At 38.5% G+C, this 22,279-nt stretch overlaps 1 protein-coding gene across 1 annotated transcript; it reads right to left on the bottom strand.

Moving 5' to 3' along the window:
* Window positions 1-614: 614 nt before the first annotated feature.
* On the bottom strand, window positions 615-19,356 carry FAM169A (family with sequence similarity 169 member A). The gene is made up of 13 exons (XM_068422915.1): window positions 19,288-19,356; window positions 18,244-18,381; window positions 16,701-16,800; window positions 15,563-15,648; window positions 14,010-14,181; window positions 11,040-11,219; window positions 9,492-9,620; window positions 9,168-9,280; window positions 6,488-6,542; window positions 6,003-6,141; window positions 2,977-3,142; window positions 1,934-2,140; window positions 615-1,154 (listed from the first exon to the last, which is right to left on the bottom strand). The coding sequence occupies exons 1-13, from the start codon at window positions 19,354-19,356 to the stop codon at window positions 615-617; spliced, it is 2,094 nt and encodes a 697-aa protein (XP_068279016.1).
* Between the last annotated feature and the right edge of the window lie 2,923 nt (window positions 19,357-22,279).

The following is a 22,279-nucleotide window of genomic DNA, read 5'->3' as shown; positions in this document are numbered from 1 at the left end:
TATGGCAGATGCTGTGCTGACCATGTTTCTACTGACTCAGCTGTTTCAAGTAGTTCCCATGAAAGACAGATGCTGCTTACATTGTTTTGATCTAGAATCATACCTTCTTGTGTATTTTGAGACCTAGAATTACAGAATCTTACATTCTTTTAATCTCTTCTGAAAAAACCTATGGGAACAAGAAGCAAGGAAGGATTTTTCTTGTTCTGCTTCTCTCCACAGTGGAGAACACAAAGTTATTTTTAAAAGTGCTAGAGTGATGTCTGGCCTCATGGAAGTCTATGGGAATTTACAGGACCTTGATAGGGCCAGGATTTCATACTACATTTTTCTTCCACGACTGCCACCTCAAATAAGCAAACTGTTCCCTTTGCTAGCACAATTGTTTGTATTCAGCATGTATCCTTTATAAAAGGAGGAGACTGTCTGTTTTACTTTCATACTCTGAAGCTAAAAATCCAAGAAAACTTGAGGAAAGGTGATGAATCCCAAGAGGAAGCCCAACCCAGAATTTTAAACATGTCCTGTGTCCCATATGGTTTAGTTACACCCTAGTGTTTTACACAAAATAATATCTTTCTAATAAATAGATGAATTAACAATCTATTTCATTTTTAAGCTGGCTTTCCTTTTTTCTTGGGTGGACCTTTGTAGCCTTTGGTCTTTCTTCGTAAGTTTCTCCGATCTACAATGGGTACCTCAACTTCTGCTTCTTCAGAGCTGCTGTCACGCTCTGCTGCTGTCTGCGTGTACTGATCCGCCTGCTCAGCAGACTCTTCCGAGTGCTCTTCCAACTGGTTCTTCTGTCCTTCCTGTCCAGAAGGCTGCTGAAAAGAAACACCCTCAAGCTCAACAACTATCAAAGAGCTCTGACTCAAGGCAACAGGAGCCTCCTGTGAGTTGTGCCCTGCTTCCTCATTTTGGTCTTCCAATGAGGAAGCCATTTTGGGCAATACATTTCCAGAAACAGATTCTTCTGCTGCTTCAGTTACCACAGAGTTTGGCAGGCCATTGTCAGAGGGCTCTTCCTTCAATGCTGGAGCAGCTGCATTTTCAGTGGTGGTCTTTTCAGATTCTTGCTGTTCTTCAGTGCCCTCCTTCTCTACTGATGTACTTTCTTCAGTGAGCACTTCTGCATCATTTGCATTTAAAACCTGCAGGGGGGGAGAGGAGGAAGGGAAGGGTGCCAAAACAACGAAAGGGACAATTAATTGAAGATACAAGAGGCTGAACAACTACTGCCCCCAGCTAGCAACCTCAGAGGCTGTTTTGGCATTCAGCAGTTTTTAATACTACATGTACAGCCAACAAACCAGTCCTTTCCTCCTTTTTGCATGAGACTTTTGTGAGCTGCATTTGATATGCAGATTTGCTCTCCTATTTTCAAATATAAATTATTCAAAGGATTATTCAGTTACAGTAAAAACATTCTGAAATTAATCCCAGGAAAAAAAATAAATGTTTTTTTTTATTTAAGGCATATACAATTATTATTTTGCTAGCATGTAACAATCTGCTTTTGCACTATAAACAAAACCCAGTAAAAACTATGTTCTAGAAGGGTATTTTACCAGTAATTATTTGCTTGTACACTTCATTGGGGCACAATTACTAAAAAAAAAAATAAGGATGGACCTTTTGAGTCATATCCAACCAATATTTTAGTGAGAAAGAGCTGTTTCATTGCTGCCAAGGCAAACTGGAGCAACGTATCTTTCTTTTTGGTATCACATGCATATATGCCCCACTTCTGCATATTAAAACAGCAACATTCGTATATTCTGCTTATAGATTTACATCATCTGGCCTAATAATTGCTTCTCCCAAGAATTTCATATGAAGGCAGGGGCTACTTTCTATTACTTAACAAAAGAAAAAACAGCCAGATATGTACACTCTGAAGCAAAGACAACTTCACAGTTAATTCTCTCACCTTCTCTGATACAGTGTCTTCTGAAGGTTTTGCCAAAGACTCAAGAACAAACGGAACAAGCAGTGTTAAGGGTTGTTCTTCTTGGCTCTCAGACTGCAACTTTGATTCACCACTTAAAACCTCATTTGCTGTTTCTTCTTCAGCACTAGGTGAACTCTTAACAGTTTCTTCTTTTACCTCACCGTTTAGAGGTTCTGATGGAGTTTCCTAAAAACACATTTCTAAGTCAAGATTATGGCCCAGCCATCATTCCCCAACACTAGTGGGTGTATCTGTGATCTAAATTTGCAGCTTAACGTGAGAAGCAGATAGCTTGGGTACCTAGAAATGTGTACTAAGGTGGCAGAGCTTAGTGCAGAGTAGCTAACTTAACCAGCTTATTAGCTTGGTGGTGTCACCTGCACTAAATTCCTGACCATAGCTTACACTGCTAGGAGCCAAGCCAAGCAGTTTTATGCATCTCACAAGCGTACATGCTGCAGTCATTCCTTGAACCCAACATGGTGTAAGATCCACTTTCTCAGTAATCAGTAAGAACATAAAACCCTGGAGGCATGCTAGCCACAAAGGGTACTCACAGATTTAAATTCAAGCTGTTAAATTGTAGATAAAAGTTGGACTTAAACATCAAAGTAGGCAAGCTTTAAGTGGAGAAGTAAAAAGAGCCAACAGTAGTCACTGAAGCATATCAGCTAGTGGCTTCTTCAAATAAACTTTTTTTAAAATTAGAGATACTGGATCAGATCTTGACCTTACTCCAGTTCTCTGGAAAATATGAGTAGGAGAAATCAATTGGTAAACAAGCTAGAAATTCACCTTACTGAAGATCCTATGAACTCTATTGTTCAAAATAAGTATAATGGAATATTCCCTGAAACTAATTCTGTACTAACCTTAGCTTCTCAGATATACTTCTCAACAAAGCATTGGTACGAAAGCCAAAGAGTTGATAGTCACATGGATCAAGGCAGCAAGGATCATATTTAACAGAAACTGTAGTTGTATACCAACTTTATCTGCTATGGCTATCACATCCAGCTCACCTCCTTCTCACTCTGTGTCTCAGGGGGTGATACACGTAGCTCCGCTTCTGATACAGACTGGCCCTTATTTTCAATAATCATTACTTCATCCTCCTCAACAGTATCCTCCTCCGGTACTTCTGCTAAGGCTTCAGAGATTTCAGATGTGTGGGCAGGAAGTTCCAGCCTGCAGCAAGTATTAAGATATATCCTTTAATTTTTTAGTTTAATACATAATTTCGGTGATCTCAGCAGAGAAATTCTTTCATGACCAATTATAAAGTGCTGTATCACATGCTTGCCATAGGAAATAAGAATCCAGAAAACTAAATACATCCAAAAATGGCTAACTCCTCATTAGGAAAAAAAAAAACCTATCAGCTAGGGAAAATTGCTTCAGCAATTATAAAATTAAGACATCTATCTCACTTCCATTTTATGGGAATAAAAGTCAGAAATTCATTTGTTATTTTAAATTTAGAAAGCAGTAATCCATTCAATGGATTCCAATATGTATTGGAAGCCACAAAGAGATGAGAAAAGAAGCAACTTCTCCCACCCCCACTGTACAAACAGTTTAAAATCATGGAGTTATAAGAGCAAATATGTTTGTATAATCATTGAATATACATATATTACAAAGACCATGACTGGAAAAGAATTCAAGGCAATAAACAGAGCTGAATAAGATTTAATCAGCTAGGGATTAATTAGCAGATAGCTAAAGATGAAACTCTGATGCAACTGATGGGTAATAACACTATCTCAAACATTCAGTTCTGATTTTTGAGATAATAAAACTTAAATGAACCAGAAGTATTACACAAAAGCAAAGAAAAAAGTATATGCAATAGATTTGCAGGAGGCTCCTTCACCATCAGTGTTGGAGGGTTTTATCTGAGGTGCCAGTTTTGAGATGAAGCCACTCCAGAGGAGAAGGTCCCTGACAGAAGACCCTGCTGCATTTGCTAATATGCATGGAAAGAGAGAACCAATCTGATATCCTGCCCTGTTGCCATCAGGATTCCCCTTAGGTCAACAAACACCATGTTACATATCTTCAAAGGAGCAGTGGCACCTCCTTGACTTCATTTTGCAAGGCCCATGTCCTGGTTTGCACTAAAGAGAATAAATTTTCCTTTCAGTGATTCTTCCTTTCAGCTAAGTTTCTTCTAAGTAACTGCACTTTCTGAAACTAACTGCATGTTTTGCAGACAGTGTCTGCTTCTAGGACTGCTAACGCTCAAAGTTTATAGTTATTACTGAGGTACTGGTAGGGATGTTATGCAGAAAGGCTCTTGTTTAGACTTACTCCTATAGAAACCAAAGTCACTGCTAAATTCCTCACTGATTACAAGTGAAGAGCCACAGAAGGGTCATACCTCCAGCAAGGAGTGGACAGGACAGGTGACCCAAAACTGACCAATGAGGTATTCCATCCCATACACGTCATTCTCAGTATAAAGCAGGGAGATCACAAGGGTCACACTCTCTTCTGCTATGGCCAGCATCCAAAGAGGACTGTCCATTTTTCTCCTGCCCTCAATTCCAATCTATGCGTTCCTGAATCTGGTCCCATCTATCACTGAGTCCAGTATGGGACTTCCCAGAGCCTGCCTGGCAGTGCCAGTGGTGACATGATCTCCATTGGGGGAGCTCAAGCTTGGTTTTGTATATATTTGTATATATTTAATCTTATCATTATTATTATACTCTTTTTTTCATTGTTATAGTTTATTAAAACTGTCTTAACTTTCCAACTTGTAAGTCTCTCCCTTTTCTCCTTTCCTTCCCCTTCTAGGGGGAGGGAAAGGGTTAATAGATAGCATCTGCCTTCAGTTTAATAGCCAGCCCAGCTTTAAATCATGACAGCCCAAAAAACTGACATTCAATAACAGGCTTGTCCTCTCACATACCAACTGGCCAATTACTAGTAGTAACAGGGCAAAGAATTTCTCAACCTGTGGCAGCATCAAACCATGCCATTTGGCCTGCCTGAATCAGCTTAGGGCAGCACACTGACAGTGGAGAACAGCAGTGCTGTATCTCTGTAGTTCCACAGAGCAATTTAAACACAAAAAGTAGGTTGTATCTAGCTGAAGACCTCAGCTTCATGTGAAAAAAAAAAAAACAAAATTAATTTTCTGTAAAGAAACCTAATGGAACACATTTGAGGGATTTCCTAGAAAATAATCAGGTCTTCAGTTCTTCAAAAGAGGTTTTTGGGGTTGCAGTGTGTTTTTTTGGAAAAGAATGGGAGAGGGAGAGATAGACAAGGGGTGGGGGGTGGGCAGTGCATGTCTCTGAGCTTACATATACTCACACCCACGAAGGGGGAAGAAGAAGCAATTTAATTATTTAAAATAGCCACAGTTCTGCTTTCTGGATGGAAGCCAGTGCACATTAGTACTTCAGGCCCTGTCTTGTATGACTTGTTACAGCACCCAAGTGGTGCAATTCTTCACATCCCCATTTAATTATTACACAGGATAACATCCTTTACACAGGAGATAACTTTTTCCTCCACCAGGATATAAGTTTGGATATGATTGTTTTAAATCAGAATTTGTCTAAACAAAGGCCTTTACTTTGAAGACAGGTGGCTCTCTATAACTCTTTTTATATAAGGATAATATGCCACCATAACAAGAGGTCAGGAAGAGACACCCCTCCAAAGATCACACATAGCATTGTGGATACATGTCCAGTTATATTATTGCAAGAAACTATCCTGTATGAATACAGATGTTTTTACCTTCATGCAGACTCAGTTATAACAGAGCACCCTCAGCTCTCACCGTTTCCTTACTGTTATTTCCAGTATCTGCCAAGCTTTAAGAGACACTACATTTTGATGCAATTGCTCTTCAGGTGATGTCTCATTTTTCTTTCTCATGTCAGGCTTTATTCTTAGTAACTTTAAAATCAAGCAAGTAAAGTAGGAAGAAAGGAGAAGAAATACCAAGCAGCGCACTGTGAGACATTGACGTAGGTTGTGACTGTCAAAGCAACAAAATAAGAAAACAGTAAAATATGGGCTCCTCTACCTGCTTTCTGATACATGAAGAGCATTTTCCTTATCTCCTTGGGAAGTTCCAGATTCAGGTTCCTTCCTTTTTTTCCCTATCCTGGGACGTCTTAAAAGACTGCTTTGTGTCCAAACGTGAGCAGGAGCTATGTTAGGGCCTTAGGAAACAAAACACCAACAAAATAAATGCAAGTGAACAAATTCAGTCTATGATCTGCACATAACTTTTACCCTTAATATGTCAATTAAGGCAACTCAGTGCAAGTAAAACAGCATTTCATCGTGGTACTTTTCTGAATACACATGCATAATACCTTTACCAAGGCTCATAACAATTTTATCTGAAGTCCTCTAAAAGATCTGAGTTGAGCCTCAGCACCTCTGAGGAAGGCATGTTTTTTATACACTTTGCAGATGAACACACTAAGATCAAAAGCAGTAAAGGAGCCTGCTAACCTATTAATCCACAGTAGTCACAACACTGATAATCAAGGTTATATTTACCTTTAGATATGCTTGCAACAACATCTGTTGATTCTTCACCTTTTTGAGAGTCAGCCTGTGAAGCAAAAGCAAAGCTAATGTCATTCCAAAAACTTCTGAATTGACTGAAATGCCTTCATCTCTGTATCAGTGGTTGAATCTTTCTAAAGCACTATTTCACAGTAATAATCCTATAGAAGAGCAGCTACAACCATTCTTAATTTAAGATGCTTACATGTATGTATCTTATATCTCTCAGTGTTTTTAAATTATCTTTTTTACAAGGATGAATTTTTTTAATTCTCACCTCAACATAGAAGTTAAGACTTGAAGGTAACCTGTCATTATAAACAGCACCACCAAGTTTTTTTCCTAACCATTCTGTTTGTAACCTAAGTAAATGCTAGAAGTCTTTTTTTTTGTTCCCCCTTTCTGTATAAACCCAAGGGCCTATACTAGCTAACAAAATTTAACAGGAAAGTTTTATATTTATATTTGTATTCTATTTTGTAGTCTTGTTTTTACCATGGCATGCAACAGAATATGGCAGCCCATGTAAAAAGAAAAAAAAAAAAAGAGATCAGACAAGAAAAAAACAGAGCTTAGTGATTCAGCAGTAATGCAGGTTACATGCATAGTCACAGCACAAGAGGCCGCGTATGTCAGAGTTCCGTCTCCCTAGAGCTCCTTTGCCTCTTGTTCTTCCCCACCATCCCAATATTTCCATTTTTTCTGCAAGTTAGCTGAGGACTCAGTGGTGAAACAGTTGATACTCTGAAGTGGGTACAAGCTGTACACATTGAAATGAAGTTATACACATTGCTTGCTCTTAGCTGCTGAAAGTAATCTAGAACTGGCAATAGCCAGTATTTAAGTGTTCTGTCTCCTTTCCAGCCTCACTTCCAGCACTAGCCAAAAAGGCCAGCAAAAAGTGGCCATATCTACATTCTTCTGCTTCAAATAGTTTCAAGTGACTTTTAAACACGTAAGAATTTGTAGGTTAATGACAAATTATTCTAGCATCAAAACACACAAAATAGGGAACACTAAGTGAAAGGTGAAAACGAAAGTTGGGGAATGCTTTTTCCTGCTTTGGGGGAAGGTGGGGTATTTTATTTTGTTTGGTGGTCCAACAGTTTTCAAAGCATTGCAGGACTGCTTATATATAGTGCAGGTGCCAAGAAGAGAGCTGCCAGCAATTCTACCAAGCTATGAAAAGTTGGAGCACTTTGCTATCTACAGTATTCCTCTTCTGGAAGAAGGCAAGAGACAGGGCTTGAGTTCTAAACTGAGAGCAACAAAAATTGTTACGAATTACTATCCCTCTGCTATCTTCAAGTATATCCATCTAGCTCTACAACCAAAGCAGATATTTTTTAGATCATTTTGCTGATATGATCATTATTGGAATCTGAATTTAAAACTCTGTGATGATGCTCAAGACACTGTTAGAAATGAAAGACAACTAAGAATTGTTGCTTCTGGTCATTTAGAGACTACAAACATCACTACTTTGCTGTCAGTTTTGCTTTGGGAAATACTAATTTTCTCAACTGGGAAAAGGGATATTTGACTTACATTTCAAATCTAAAGTTTAGATATTAATAGCTGGGAATATCAATTCAGTCATTATTTCCTATTTTTAATTAAAGCATTGACTTCTATGAGAGTGCAGTTATGTAAATAGTACACACAGTCCTGAAGCACATAAATCCATGCTCACTGTATTTGGAGCTACAAGTTATTCTCAAGCACATCTGTGTGGCCTCAGAACACAAATAAGATTGAGGAACAGCTCCATAATTTTCAAAGACACAGATATATTCATGACCACATATAGCTGAAATCTAGTTGATATTTCAAATATGTACAAAGAAAGCTGCAGTCCTTCTATATGGACGATGTATAACTCTGAATGCAATCTAAAAACTTTCCATTGTATTGAACTGTGATGTGAATGTGCACTTCTATAAAGACTTTCCCTCATTCTCTCCACTCTTACGATGACTCTACTGTTCAACAGCCTTTCTACACAGTTTAATATCAGAGCCAGTTGAAATACTCTCCCTTCTTTAAGCTGCTAGCAAACAGCTCAAATTATAGTCCCTGACAGCTGTGGCACAGACTATTTACATTCATGGGGACACACCCCCCCACACACAAAAAAATTATATTTTTATCCCCAGCTTAGTCATTAGTGCTACATCAGTGGGAAGCACAACATTCATCCAAAAAGTAACAAAAGCATTTGTCTTTTATATGTAAGTGTGGACTTGAGCCAATTCAATTATAATGAGATGGACAAAAAGCATTTCTCATACTTCCGTTTTTTAGCAAAGCAATCAAAAAAGAGGTATCACTTTCTGGTGAAAGCAATGGATTCTGCCAGACTGGCTGCCACTTAAAGTGAAGAGATACAGAAAGTACAAGCTCTCTGCATAACCCCAGACTGTTCTTTAAGAATTTGAAATAGAGATATCAAGCAAGCATAACATACAGTTGATCAAGCATACTAATCTGCCAAAATACTTAATTTCTTAAGTTCAGAAATGTGTTCTTTTGTAGAAATTAAAAATATTTCCTGAACATAAAGAGCAGGCAATTTAAGTCAGAAGAATAGAACAAGATACATTATATGAGTATAGAAAACATAAAAGCTCTCGGGCCTTTTTAATATAGGGTTAACAGTCTGTGTACCTACACTTACCTGTGTTTCTAGCTTACTGTTCTGTCCACTTGCTTCGGATACTGCTGCAGACTGCTGAAAATGATCCCTTGCTTGGCAACTCTCACTTTCTTCCTGGGATGCCTCTGCTGTTAAGATTTAAAAGAGGAAACAGGGAAACAGAAAATTATAGTGCCTTTATATAACAATTAGCCATTCTAAATATGATCTCAGGACACAAAAAAAAAATCTTTCCACTAGTTTTCACGGGCAGTGTACACAGAAGTCACTGTTGTACTTGCAGAGCATCTGTTCAACTTTTACAAAGCATCAGAAAACAACAAAACAAAGCATCCATACCTGCAATTTCACCGTTTTTGCTTTGCACAATAGACATAATTGATGTTCTCTGGTACCAACGTCCCGGTCCCTCCACTTGCCACAAAAGGTTATGCTCCCTAGGGTACTTCTCAATATATTGCTTACAAGCTGAACAAACAAGAAAAAACACTATTATATATACTATATACTTAGCTGTACCTCAGTTTTTAAAGTTTATCTGAAATCAAATTAATTTGCAATCTTCCATCACAAACATAAACCACAACAGAAAGGACTGTTCAACAAAACATCCAAGTCTAAAATAAAAATAATATTGCTTTACTCTACTCATCCTTCTCAGTAAATCCTGTCTTCAGACTTAAACACTTTCCATTATTATCTTAAACTGCAAACAAAGATGGATGGGATTTTCTTTTTCTCTAAGCACCCACTTGAATTTTACAACTTCACAGGTCACTGTCCCTGCCAATCACAAGCCCAACCCACAATGGAGGGGCTCTTAGGCAGAGGATAGTCATGTGATTTTTATCACCCCATGTTATTATAGGCACTCTTTGGGAATGTGAACACATTACCATTGCATGGTTTATCATCCACCCATGGTTTACTTCTGGAATATTTTCTCTTCTGCCATCCCTCCACCTCTTTTCTCCCAATACACATACTAAATACCCATGTGGAGAGGCATGCTTTGACATTATTACGTAGTAGCTATGAGGAAAACTACTGTTTTTCACGTGAGTCACTATTGATGCATAATCTCAGCGGATGAGATGCTTTTGTCATATCATTCCTTGAACAGGGAAAAGGATTAGTCATTAAATTCTGCTCAAGACAGTTTGCTGGTTGAAGTCTAACAAACCAGGTCTAGTCAGATCCAACAACAGATAGTGGTACTCGGAAAAGTAGAAAATTTCCAGTGGCTAAGAAGGTCAGATGAAAATGTTCATAGAAGGAAGCCTGGCAGATGGCCTAAGAGAAGCCTTGAGAAACAGGGCAAAGGAAGTGTGCTTCTTGCCTGAACGGAGTCCCAAGCAACGTTGTTTCCAGAATGCATGTCATTTCCTAGATAACATAAGCTTCTTGGGTTGCTAATGGAAGAGCCATAAGTGTTTTCCTTGTACATTAGAACTGTGCCTTCTTCAAGTTAAAACATAGCCTAGTATGTCCATTTGACCATAAGTTCCAAGAAAGCATGAATTAAATGACCTTGTGAGGCTTAGGAGTGAGCAAGAAAAACATGCTACAAAGAAGATACATGTTAGATCACACACAGAAACACCTCAACCCATTTTGGAGGCTTGGAGTGATACAATGGTAAACTTCATAGCAGCAGAAAGCCAATGGAGATCCAACAATCTAATCTCATGCAGAGGATTGAAAAATCTAATCAGGAACTACTTCACCATCTTAAACAAATCAGGATTTTTAAGCTTCACTGAAGAGCAGAACATTTAATACAAAAACTGAGGATGCAGCCACAAATACAGAGCTTGAATGACAGCACTCATTTGGACATGTAAAGGAAGCACAAAGAAGAACAGAAGAATAAATCAAAGAGCTTGCCTGTGTACATGAAGGACGACAGCGGGTATCGTATGCCGAGACTGTCTTCATTAAAGGAATCCACAAAGTCTTCCAAAATTATTAGCCCGGAGTCTCTCTCACAATGGTTCCTTCTCACAAATACTGTGTCTATCACTGTTAGCCTATAATTTTGACCACAATGAGTCTTACAGACACTTCCTGAAATAGGAGGGGAAAAAATATCCATCAGTACTTCAGCATTGACATGCTGCGGCATGGATTTTGTCATATTCAATTAAAGACTTATAATTTACAAAAGCTATATCAAACTATATAATTGTAAGCCAAAATTATATTAAAATTATAGAAGTAATTTATAATGTTCATTAAAAATAAATAAATGTAAATCAGCCATTTATTGGCTCTTTAGGCAAGCTTCATAATGTTGCCAAGATATATCAATATATTAATATGTTAGAAAAAGTCTGTAGTACAAGAAAAGAATAGGAAAGAGAGAAAACTCTCACTTTGAAATCTCACTTTACAATTTCATAGAAAAATTATACTAAAAATGAAGCTGAAAGAGGGAGGAGGGAAAGGAGACAATAAAATTATTGAATTGCACTTTTTTGTAAAAAAAAAAAATCACTCAGGACAAATATGAAGACTATAATTCAGCTCCTGTTTAAAGACTGAAACAGTAATTCCAATTTTTTAAATGACACCACAAAAAATCCTAGGATACTTTACATTGGAATTCTCCCATAAACAACACATTATCCGTAATGAAACAAAGATGAAACAGACTGCCAAAACATATAGGTACTTCAGGATCAGAGGATTCAAAGGGTAGCTATGGACTCAGTGGTGACAAAGAGATGCCATATAATGGCATTAAGATAGCCCATCAACTATCCAATCCATTTTAGGCCCTCATTTTGTGAGTCAGTGTGAACTATGCCAAAAATTGCCCTTTCCTCTAACAAGGCCAAAGAGAAGCATACAGTTGTCTATACAATATAGTCTTTGCAACCTTGTACTTTTGAGCCCAATTAACATGTTTATCTTCTTTTTTCAAGCAAGGAAAACGTGGGCAGAGAGGTTATATTACTTGGGTACCCTTTGGGATACCGGTCAAGTTTCACCACTCTTTCCTAACCATGTGTTTTCAGAGTTGTCTTTCTCCACATAGACTACTCATTTGGAGAATACAGCACACAATCAAAAATGTGTGAAATATTGATAATGCATAGAAAAATTAGCCTTCAGTGTTTGCTAACTCAGGACAAGTAAACGAGAGGGCATCATGAGAAACAGAACAAGTGAGCATGAGCATAGCAAAGCTTTAGTGCCACATAAAGAAGTGTCCCCATTCTAGACTAAAAATAGAATCACTACTCTTATTTCCAGCTTTATAAGGCCACAACAAAAATTATTGCAATGCAAATACTACTTTGTGACCACCACATTACAGCAATTTTGACATTAAAAACAATACTGAGACTTATTCAAGTTATGCAATGTATATTTGTTTAGAAAGAAAAAAAATCACTATCAGAACAAATTAGCTGGTAGCTTCCCTATCTTGATTGCCAGGCCAGAATAGGTCAGCGACCCAGACAGTTTACTGTTTTATTTTCAACAGTTTGCAAAGGTATGTAAGATAAGGGAAGTCTCCAGCAAGCCTACAGTACCACCATCCTGAATTAGTTAACCCCCCTCTAGAGATGAAACAAAAATGCCAGACTGTTCTCCTTGATCCATATATTGGTATTCCACAAAGTGCTCTCCATGCACTAAACAGCCTACCCAAACACTAAATTTATTCAGCAAAGAATTAAAACCACAATAAATTCCTAAATAACTAAATGGAAATCATAATGTTTTAGAAAAAACAGAAAAACAACAGGAAGTATGTAACATTAATAGGATAAACCTGACAGCTCAATTGTAATCTGAGGGAATGCATGTGTAGAAGGAAAGGGAATCTCTTTGTTATCACCAGGTGTATCTTGATCTTATGCCTGTGAGTGAAGTTTCTATGCTGTTATGCTATAAAATGTTTAAGTGATAGTGACATCCGATTCTACAATATTTCGGATAAACAGGTTCTCTGCATTCTGGAGCTAGGTAAAAAAAAACCACAAAACAAAAACAAAAAAACAAGCACAGCCCTATCCAACCTCTGTACTTGGCACTGGTGAGGCTGCACCTTGAATACTGTGATCAGTTCTGGGTCCCACACTTCAAGAAAGATGTTGAGGTGTTGGAGTGAGTCCAGAGGAGGGTGACCAAGCCAGTGAAGGGTCTGGAGGGTCTGACCTATGAGGAACAGCTGAGGGAGCTGGGGTTGTTTAGCCTGGAGAAGAGGAGGCTCAGAGGTGACCTTATCGCAGTCTACACCTACCTGACTACCACTCTGACTACCAGAGTGGGAGTCAGCCTCTTCTCCCAGGCAACTAGCAATAGGACAAGAGGACATAGCCTCAAGCTTCGCCAGGGGAGGTTCAGGTTAAACATTAGGAAGCATTTCTTCTCAGAAAGGGTCATTAGACATTGGAACGGGCTGCCCAGGGAGGTGGTGGAGTCACCATCTCTGGGTGTGTTTAAGAAAAGACTGGACATGGCACTTAGTGCCATGGTCTAGTTGACAGGGTAGTGTCAGGGCAATGGTTGGACTCTATCCCAGAGGTCTCTTCCAGCTTGATTGATTCTGTGATTCTGTAAACAATTGTTCTACATAAAAAAAGCTTTTGGGTATACCTAATTTCTACAGTTTTAAACACATTTTGTAGAATATGAAGAAATCTAAGAACTTTCTTAGATTGCTAAAGCACAAGCATTTAGGCTAGAAAATTTTAAGAGCAATCTGACCTCAGGATTTCAGGAAAACACCAACTCACTAGGCCTGCAAGGCTTGTAAAGTCTACTAAATGCAATATTCTACAAATGAGCTCCCTATCTCCCCCCCTCCACTCCCCAAAATCCCACAATACTCAAGTGTTTTACCTTTAGGTTTAACAGAATAGAACCCAATAGCCTCTCCATTTTTCCACATGATCTTAGCATATTCCCTGCTCCCATGACAAAGAAAAGCAACTTCATTTGTTCCCATTTCTTGCGTCCGATAGATAATTCGATTCAGAGCATAGAGAACAACTCTCTCTCCAACAGACGTCACCTAAGGAAACACAAAAAAAACCATTTTAGAAGAGTGATCAGATTAGTTAATAATCACACATCAGGGACGTTATTTTTCAAAGTTGCCAGTTAACACAGCTGCAGATGGAATCAAGAGAAGTTCTAAGTGCTACAGCAGTATAAAGCTCTGGGGTTGGTTTGAGGGCAAGGAGATGCTCGGAAACCATAGCAACAGGTTAAGTATAAAGCACTACCATAGACTGAGGTTATTTCACAACTTCAATGTCAGTCATAATCCAATGGGTAAAAGCTGAGAGAAGTGCTGGGAGTGGGGCAGTAGAAGGAATTTTTTTTATTTTAACTCAAAACTATTTTTGGCTTTAAGAAACATTCACCAAACACAATAGCAGTACACCAGCCTCAGATTTCCCAGGCTAGCAGGTAACTGCAGTTCTACAAAGAAGAAATGATGGGCCTCATGGGGTAGCAGGACTTGGCACACTCAATCACTGCTGACAGAGTGGCAGACAACAGGACATGATGCAGTGGAAGATTACAACAGTTTCTGTGGCATGAAATAAGGAACTCAATATCCTTTTCTCTAGCCTGCAGGGTTGCTTTTACATATGAAATTTAAATTAACCACTATCCTAACTCCTGTGAAGGAAGAATGCCCAGAGTCTCAGCTACCCTATCTATAAAAGATTCAGCTTTTCTGATTTAATCACTATCCTACCATTAAGAAGCACACAGAAAATAAGGCTACATGCCAAATTCTCTAAAGTACATTAAAAAACACAAAAATCAAAGATGAGTGCCCAGCTTCCATGAGTAGATATAAATTACATTCCTCAAAAAACAGATTTCCAGTTTTGGAAAAAAAACAGAACTCCATGCTACATAGGTGTCAGTAATGGTAACAAAGGTCAATGATGAGCAGTAAAGCAGATACCAAGCAACTCACTTTCCCAAACCTCGTGTATTGCCAGTGCAAGCCACCAGCTCCAACTTGTCTCGATCAAACAGGTTTCCAACAATATTTTTAGCTTACTAGACTCCTGGTAAGACCAATAGGTACTGCTATGGTACAATGCACCACTCTAAGATGTTTCAATACAACCAGACATACAATGTTCTGAAGAGTAAAAAAAACTCTTAATATCATTAAGATCTAAATAGCTTACATGTGTTACTACTGTACAAGGGCGACTATTGCTCTAGATACTACCTTCACAACCAAGCTCCCTTCCCCCTAGTACCTATTCCTCTGTTCCCACTGACCTTGCTTTTGGCATGATACAGCCAACTCATTTCTGAATGAAATGAAAACATGTAACATCTTACACACTAACTATTTGCCATTACTTGTTATAATCTTGAAGGATAAGAATAATTGCTAGGTGAATGTTGGAGCACTTTACCTGCTGAAGCCCCTGTCTAGCAGAGATAGATGTTCTCAAAATGTCATCAATCGACCACCACTGGTTAGCAAGATACAGGGCTACAGCTTGAAAGAAACAAGGGGAAATTAAAAGTTAGTGATTCTTACCATTCTAGAAGAAACATTCATTAAAGCTGCTAAGCAATTAGGAATAACACTGTAGTAACCAAGTTAAGCATCTTAACCAAGTTGGCACTACATTAATGCAGCTCTTAATACACTAGCACAACAAATGTGGTGCTACACAACCCCCATATGCAAGGCTCCCTCATCCAAAACTTGTTTGAAAACTGAGAACAATAAAACCAAGCACAGATTTTGTGCAGTATAACATACAGGAACTGTTTTTCAGACATAAGCACTATCCTTCATCACTGTGCTTTAGAACCTCCTTCCGCTAAAAACTGGGCCTGCCAAGAGGAGTTTCATCCATACATGTATTTTTGTTTTGGGTTGCTAATTGATATTGGTATTGAAACTGTGCAAGTCTTAGGGAGTCAGATAAATGTAAAAAGGCTGATGGCTGTGTGATTAGCAATCAGGAAGAGCTTGATCTATGGGCATTTGTGGCAAACTTGGCAATTATATACATGGCATTAAATGGAAAGAGAAGGAAACATGGAGGACTGGAAGGGAAGGGAGGAAAAAAAAAAACAAAACCCAGTGAGATGTCACCTTAGCCACAGCTATGTTAGGACCTAAAGCTAGAGACAAATTTGCACTTGATGCTGATCAATCACTGCTACTAAAGAGCATTGAAATTCATGGGCAAATTAATGGATTCTATGAATGCTCAATAAATTTTTTAGGGAGGTGAGGTGTACATAAAGAGACCGAGAGATGTGTTGCACTCAGATTCAGATGAGCACCATGTTATTTTGCTACATATCTTCTGAATTCAATGGGTCCAGTTGTACTCTGATTAGTGTGCAAAGTTCACTTGTGTATCTGAACTCATAACAAAAACAGTATGGGAACAAGAACGCAGTGAACAACAAATGCAAAAGTGGTGAAGTTATGAGCTCCACTAGACTAGCATGGAATGAGCAAGGGCCTGGTTACATGTATTTGTCACAGAAAAAGAAACAGCAATACAGATTAAAATCTTAACATGAAACCTGTGAGTGCATCTCCTGGTGCAAACAAAGCAAGAACTTTGTGTCTCTGCTCTTCACCATAAAGAGGAACGAAGCCCACAGTTGTCAAGCTAATAGGAATCTGAAACAAGAGTGTACAATACTTAGACTCTTGCTAAAACATTAGTAAAACATACAGAGAATGTTTAGCAGGGTAAGCAAGACAAATGTTGAAAACCAAGTGCTTAACAGTTAACTGTAATGGACAAGCATCAGACCCTGACCCTTACTTTAGACGTTTCTTCCTAAAGACAGACTATATTATAAAGAGCTCTGACTCTCAAGCTCTGGTAGATTTAGCTACAGTGATTTGTACTGTTACAGCTGTCTGCTGTCAGCAATTTGCATTTATGTGCACAACTGAAGTAAGGTGTTCAAAGAGCCAGCAGTATGTTCACTTCAACTGCCCCAGCTATGCAAGCTGTCAAAGCTAACAGAACAACAAGGCAGGCAGTCAACCACAGAAAAACTGGCACAGAGAAATTGCTGTTTGTTAACACAAGCCCTAATGTGCTAAGGTGGGAAGGCTGGATTCAAAAGGGTTTTCTTCCCTTAAATTGCACACATTTTAGAAATACCAAAGTTGTCTGCTTGATTTCCCCTCAGGAACAACACACAAGAAGGGTCAAATCAATCCACTTTTCAGAGGTTGAGTACCTTGGTGGAAATGCAATTTTATATTTAAATTCTCGTGTTTTCAATATTTAACGCATAAAAACTAGATAGACATTAATGGTGTGGTAAATAGACTTGCTTACCCAATTTAAGAAGATTATGATATGCTATGCCACAAATGAGGATGTTAACACAAATATTTAGGCATACAGCACCTGCAGAAATGCAGGGAAGCACTCAAGACTCTGCTTCTGCCAAGGAATCCACAGCACTGACCTTTTGTTGCCACAGAGAATCCTCTCAGCTCACTTATTTTTCATTAAAGTTAGACACCATTGCCTTTACTGGTACTAGTTCTAATAGAAATGTTCGTCTAAACAGAACCAACATTGACCAACTTACCACACAAGGGATAAGTGTTTAAAACATGAAGTGTCACAGCCAGCCTCTACTAGAACTCCCAATAACAGCAGGGAATATTTCAGATAAAAGAAAAGAATCACCTCTGAAATTAATGAGACTTGCTAATCAAGAACTGAGATACAAAAAGAGCCAGTTAGCTTCAGCAGATCATTAACCCCTTAGTTACGATGCTAGATTTTTTGTGGCCGAGTTAGTGCTTTTTAGGAAAGAGTTTGACTCATAAGTTGAAATATTAACGTTTTTTAAAAATTACTTAATGCATACAGATCCATTGCCTAAAAGCAGCAAATAGTCACTGATGCCCAGATTTAAACCCAATTACAGAATGAAAAAAGAAGTAAAGCTTAACACACAAATAGGAATTTGGAAAATACAAAAGCTTTGCTAAAATAATTGTGTGATTCAATAGTTATGGACTGGATATTTTAAATCTTTTAAATCTACAAGTATATCAAGAAAACTGTCTAAGGTATTTGCTGGTTCTTACCTTCCTGTGGTCCGGCAGAGACAAGAATTCAGGACGGTTTGGATTCCTATACCGAAGGTCAGAAATGTAGGCCTTTCCTGAGTTCTCCAAGTCCTCATGACTGTAGCTGTGCAATATATCCACAGGGAATGACATCCTCTTGAGAAAAAAGAGTAAGATTATTACTGTAGGTAGTTTGAGAGATACAATGCACAGTTTATCACATATTCCTACTAAACATGTAACTAAGTCTGTGAGCACCCTCCTCTGCTGCTCTCTAGAGCCCTCTGTATCCAAGCCAGAAAGCAAAATGCTCCAGGCATATAATTAGGATGGTTTAATAGGGTGCCTATTAACACCCAGTCTGTAAAACAATACATGAACCCAATCTGTGTTTATAAGCAAAAAGGATTAGTTTAGCCCATAGATCCCCTTATACCCAAACACGGCAGAGTTAGTTCCAACATACAAGCCCCCTCTTTGCAGCATATGTACAACAGACTACATGCTGCCTCGAGGTGGCAGGCTCAGTTATCTCCCTCCCAGCTGATGCTTTTGAGGCCACAGATTAAGCAATAAGTGACCAGTCAAATAAAAAGTAAACAGCCTAAAAGATAACAAGAAAAAGAAGTTCACTTATTTTGCAGACTTTGCATTTAAATCCATCTCTGAAGGAACCAAAGCATTGTTCAGAACTTCTCTGAACAACTGGCTAGTTAGTGTGCCTACCAGCTGGTTGCTCTCAAAAGCATTTCAACTGTGAACAGGAGGTGCTAGAAGCTTGTTAAAAACAAGAGCCCACAACAGAGTAAACAGACACTTTAAGGAGGTGACAAGATAAAAACTAAAGCACTTAAGACTAACCATAGTGACACTAGCCCCTTGAAAGCTCTTAGATTCAAATTTCCCGTGTCAAAGTGGTGTCAAATTAAAACAAACAAGAGCTCCTGGAATCCACTGAGTGCTCTGCAGCTACAGCTCTTCCAGGTCTATTAAACTATACACAGAAAGAGACCCCTCAGCTCCTTTCAAGCTACAGCCCAAACTCCCGCAAGCATAAGTTACCTTGAAAACCTGTTCTGGAGGAACGCAGGGATCTCTTGATCTGTCTTGCTCAGCTCCCAGGAAACTCATCACCCAACTCTCAAAACCACAAAGCTTTTCACAGGGGATTTATGATTCCTAGTCTCCACTATGGAGTCTTTTTTTAAAGTTTTACTTTAAATCCTAGTCTCCAATGATTTTCCTCTTTTATCCAGTCCCCTTCCTTTAATCCAACATTCAATGTTCTACTGACAGAGGTAAATGAAATGCAAGAGAAGTTTTTATTTCAACTCACCCAGCAGCAACTAAAAAGTCCACATTTTAAAAGCTTTTTAACAGCAATAACATAGTACTATTTAATTGCTTGAATAGATGAGGCTGCTCCTTCTACAAAAGGGATTTTCAGTTTTAATAGAAAAACAAACTTGGACATGACTTCATTGGCATTTACAACTGCTAGCTTTAATGCTTTTGCTGATGAAAACACTAATGCTTCCCATTAATGCTGTTGTTTAGATATACACACACCTTTCCCACAGCAATTTCCTTTCAAATTCACCTCATTCCTTCCCCTTATCTGTTATTTGGGTTTTCTCTTGCCTTCTCTTAGAGTATCTGACACTCCTGCTATTGCTCACTGCCCCTTTTCAGATCCTTGCTGCATCTCTTAATTCTCCACCTCTTTCTTCCCACCTTCCAGGTGCTGCCCTTGCTAACATGGCAGCAGCAGGCAAGATACACCTGACAGCAGCCAACTCCATTTGCTCCTCCTGTTCGCAGGCAAAGGGACTTCAAGAGCCAAAGGTGAGGTGTGCACACTTTCGAATGCGGCAGCAGCACACAACATCCAGAGGAGCTGCTGCCGGGGGAGCAATTCAACCCCTGCTGGTCTCCTCACTTCCAGCAGATATGGTTTACCCACCCATATTACAGTTCTGAAACACACCAGCAATACTGTAGGACATTTAAATGGACCAGTTTGATATAAGTACATTGCAAGAGGAACAGAAAGAGAGGTGAAGTGTGAGATCACATGTAACTGCTTCTACACCAGGATGAGCCTTTAGCACCCAGTTAGCTGCAGCAGCCCAGGTAAATTCTGCTTTAAGGGATTAGAGACACATGAAAAACAAAATTTCATTTTCTGTGTGCTGGCAGAAAGGGGAACCCCCCTCCACTATTAAAGAAACACCTAAGTGCTTGGATAACTCTGAGATAACAGACAAATTGAGCTGAGTTTTTGTTATTACATGACAAAGACACAAGCAAGCCACAAGCTATAACTGGAAGCCTCTAGGTAATAATTCCTGACATTTTTTTAGAATAAAATAATGCAGGACCAAAGCAAAAAACATGCAATAAGAAATGAAGTAGATTATCTGAGTTCCAACCGCTATACAACTATAAAAAAAAGCAACAACAATATCTTTGCTTATAAGCAAAAAAAGACAAAAAACCTCTTTCCTGCTAATTAATAAATTCATTGAATTGCCATCAAAATCATTGGTGGCAAGCCTTCTGTTTAGCTGTTTGGATTACTTAACACTTTCATATAGTGTACTTTGATTTTATCCACTCCCAACTCACTTATATTAGTCACTTTTGAGTTTTCATCTTATATCATTTACAGAGAACAAGTTATGCAGGGAAAAAAAAACAATACAGAGCAATCTTCAAGACTGAATCAAAGAAAACACACTCAGCATCCCTGCTAAATAACCACCTATCATTTGTACCATGCAGCAGGTTAGATAGGTAAGGTGACAAGCTCTCAAACACTTGTGTGTTGGAATTTGTCTCAGTGTTGATGAGAACAGAAATATTTCACAACATAAGTTCACTAGATCTCTGAAGAAATCAGTAACTATACACAGAAAGTTATCAAATTACATTAAAAGTATTAAACAGGTGATGAAAGGAGAATGTCCCATGCTGATCTACAGCAGAGCATAAGGAAGTAGTTCAATAGTCCAAAATGCAAGCATCTTCATTTTGAAAGGCAAAATAACCTACCAAAGACAAACCAAATGGCTTCCAACAGTAATAAATCAATACATTTACCTCACAAAAACACAACTGGTTTGTCAGTGTCTTTAACAAAGTAAAAATACAGATGGCTCCACATCTAGCCAGTCTCAAGTAATACAGGAGACAGAAAAAGGGAATGAGAAAATAGCTTTTCAGTTTTCCTTGACAATGGCATTATACATTTTTCTCTGCAGAGGCAGCAGGAAGAGCACAGGTCTCTGCCACACAGTCCCTCATGCCCCTTTTTGTTGCTCTAAGCTTCCATGTGTTGCACAACTGTAAAACTGTCAGGTCAAATCCTTGTCACACATTGCAGGACCATGCTCTGCTTGCTCGTGGGGTACCACTCCAATTGGTTAGCAAACAGTCAGGCTGACTGAGCACATGTGATATAGCCTTAGGCAATCAAACTCATCACAACAATTTATACTAGAAGTGTGTGTTTGGAGGGGAGGAATAAAATTTATTTTATTTTTTAAATCAGGCAAATTATGCTTTTCATGTTTCAAGTGAAAGAAAATAAATCTTACACTCTTCATAACCATATAATTTCACATAATAGTATTAAAGATTGTATGTAATAAACTCACATGAGCAAGATTTACTTTAATGTGGAATTGTATCACTTTCCCCCTTGTCAACATTATGCAAGCTACTATGTGAGAAATGGCACATCCTTTTTTAGAAACAGCTGCAGCACCAGAGGGTAACAGAGATCAGTTCAAGGAACACCAACAAAAACTACATTTAACAGCATGAGTGAACACATTCCTGTGCAACCAAGGCGGTTCCTATTCACAAAAATCTTTGTTACTATAAGCGTTAAGATTAAAAAAATTAACATAGAATAAGCGGGCAACGTTGCAAATTGATTTAATTATAAATTATAGCTGCAACCCCCATCTCATCTTAAAAGTGCAGGAAGGAGAGATGTATGATACATGCAGCTTCCAGCTCACACATGGATTTCAGCAGGAATCAAGAT

The sequence above is a fragment of the Nyctibius grandis genome, chromosome Z, assembly GCF_013368605.1.
Source record: "Nyctibius grandis isolate bNycGra1 chromosome Z, bNycGra1.pri, whole genome shotgun sequence".
Lineage (NCBI taxonomy): Eukaryota > Metazoa > Chordata > Aves > Nyctibiiformes > Nyctibiidae > Nyctibius > Nyctibius grandis.
The sequence above is the reverse complement of the archived record's forward strand: the minus strand, read 5'-3'. Positions and strand labels throughout refer to the sequence as shown.

What these genes read in the sequence shown, in the direction of transcription:
- FAM169A (XM_068422915.1), bottom strand. Translation starts at nt 19,356, where the DNA reads ATGAGTTTCCTGGGAGCTGAGCAAGACAGATCAAGAGATCCCTGCGTT. An exon ending in AGCTAGAAACACAGGTAAGT is followed by an intron (nt 6,543 to 9,167) that starts GTAGGTACACAG and finishes TTTGCTTCACAG; the next exon opens with GCTGACTCTCAAAAAGGTGA. An exon ending in AAGACACTGTATCAGAGAAG is followed by an intron (nt 1,155 to 1,933) that starts GTGAGAGAATTA and finishes CCCCCCCTGCAG; the next exon opens with GTTTTAAATGCAAATGATGC.